Consider the following 1,545-nt stretch of genomic DNA (forward strand, 5'->3'; position numbering starts at 1 on the left):
GCTGACCCCCGCCCTCTGCTCACAGACCCGCAGCAGCAACAATTCAAAGGACTTCTTCTCAGGCAGATACCATTTGCAAAGTTTGGCCTTCCCCAAGCCTCCTCTCTCCAAACTCATGACAAATCTCTGGGTGATCATTTCTTGGCCCCCAATGAGCCCTTTCCTCTTCAATAACAGCAGCTCTGGAATACAAGGTAGCCTCTCATGCATTGTTTGCCTCTTCTTCCCCTTTTCCTGAAGGTACCATTGGAGCACTACACACTGAGACCACCTCTCCTAATCATTTTGTTCCCTCTGCAAAGACACGGAGGTTACTCAGTGCAGAATCTCCAGGGACCTCCAGGCACCCAGGGCCAGGCACCTCCAGGGCCCCACTGCTGCTGCTGCCATCCCGACACCTGCGGGACACCCCGGGGCAGTATCACGACATCCATGGGCACCACTGGGATCCCCTGAGATAGCACTGCTGCAGCCCTGGGACTCCTGCCTGTGGCAGCCCCGAGAGACCCCCTCCATGATCGCCCCTTCCCAGCCACAGGCCACCACCCCGAGTGGGGCAGACGGCAGCACAAGCCATCCAGCTCCAAAGCACGGCCTGTCCGTGGTCTCCAGACTGGCCCAGCCCAGGCCAGCCAAGCCCAGGGGCCATGTGTCAGGAGGCGGTGGGGATGGGAAGTTGGTGCTGCTGGGGGAGTTCCTGCAAGGAGGGACCAGAACAGCTCCGGCCTTCTTCAGAGGAGAACCCCTAAATGCGAGTCCCAGCCCGGCTGGGGCCGCTTCTCCCACAGGCAGAGCAGGCAGGTGCCCTTTGGCCGGCGACTGTGCCAGGGCTGAGCCTGGACGAAGCTGAAGAAACCAGCTGAGGCTCGTGTAGGAATAACGTGGGGGTTTATTTCAGAGGTCCCACGGAGGCTCCGGTTCGAAGGGGATGAAGGGCGGGCGGCGCACGTAGTCCCCCGAGGCCAGCTCTTCCTCCCGCACTCTGTGCGGCCGCTCTTCCAGCTCCCTCCGCACACGGCGCAGGGGCACGGGGGGACTCTGCTCCCTATCCCCGTCGGAGAATCTCCGGCGACGGCGACCTCCAGGACCCCACTGCTGCTCCTCCTGCCGCCGCTGCTGCTCCTGCTGTCAGCGTAGCACGAAGGGATGCAGGTGGCGGCGGCGGCGACGGGGGGCCACCACGGCACGGCCGTCCTGCCTCTGCAGCAGGCGGATGGCCCCGATGGGCTCCCGGCAGAGCGGGCAGGGGGCAGCGGCCGCGGCCCAGCCCTGGATGCAGGCATGGCAGAAGACATGCCCGCAGGGCTCCACGGCAGCGGGGCTTTCGAGGGCCCCCAGGCAGAGCAGGCAGCTCCTGGCGGCTCCTGGCGCTGCTGCCTCATGCCTGGCGCCCTCCATCGCTGCTCCGGCCCTTGAGTCTTCGCAGCTGCTGCTGGTACTTGGGGGGTGCTGCTGCAAGGACTCAAAGGCTTGGCTTCCACTGGCGGCACTCGGAGCCCCCTCGTCCACTGCGGGACTCGGAGGCTCCTCGGCTGCTGGTGGCAC

At 64.8% G+C, this 1,545-nt stretch overlaps 1 protein-coding gene across 1 annotated transcript; it reads right to left on the bottom strand.

The window, feature by feature from the left end:
* Window positions 1–968: 968 nt before the first annotated feature.
* LOC114065416 (peroxisome biogenesis factor 10-like) lies at window positions 969–1,539 on the bottom strand. Its single transcript, XM_027899319.1, has one exon. The coding sequence runs from the start codon at window positions 1,396–1,398 to the stop codon at window positions 1,129–1,131; it is 270 nt and encodes an 89-aa protein (XP_027755120.1). The 5' UTR covers window positions 1,399–1,539; the 3' UTR covers window positions 969–1,128.
* Between the last annotated feature and the right edge of the window lie 6 nt (window positions 1,540–1,545).

This window comes from Empidonax traillii, unplaced genomic scaffold, assembly GCF_003031625.1.
Source record: "Empidonax traillii isolate 1590-97213 ecotype Southwest subspecies unplaced genomic scaffold, ASM303162v1 scaffold657:size717538, whole genome shotgun sequence".
NCBI classification, from domain to species: domain Eukaryota; kingdom Metazoa; phylum Chordata; class Aves; order Passeriformes; family Tyrannidae; genus Empidonax; species Empidonax traillii.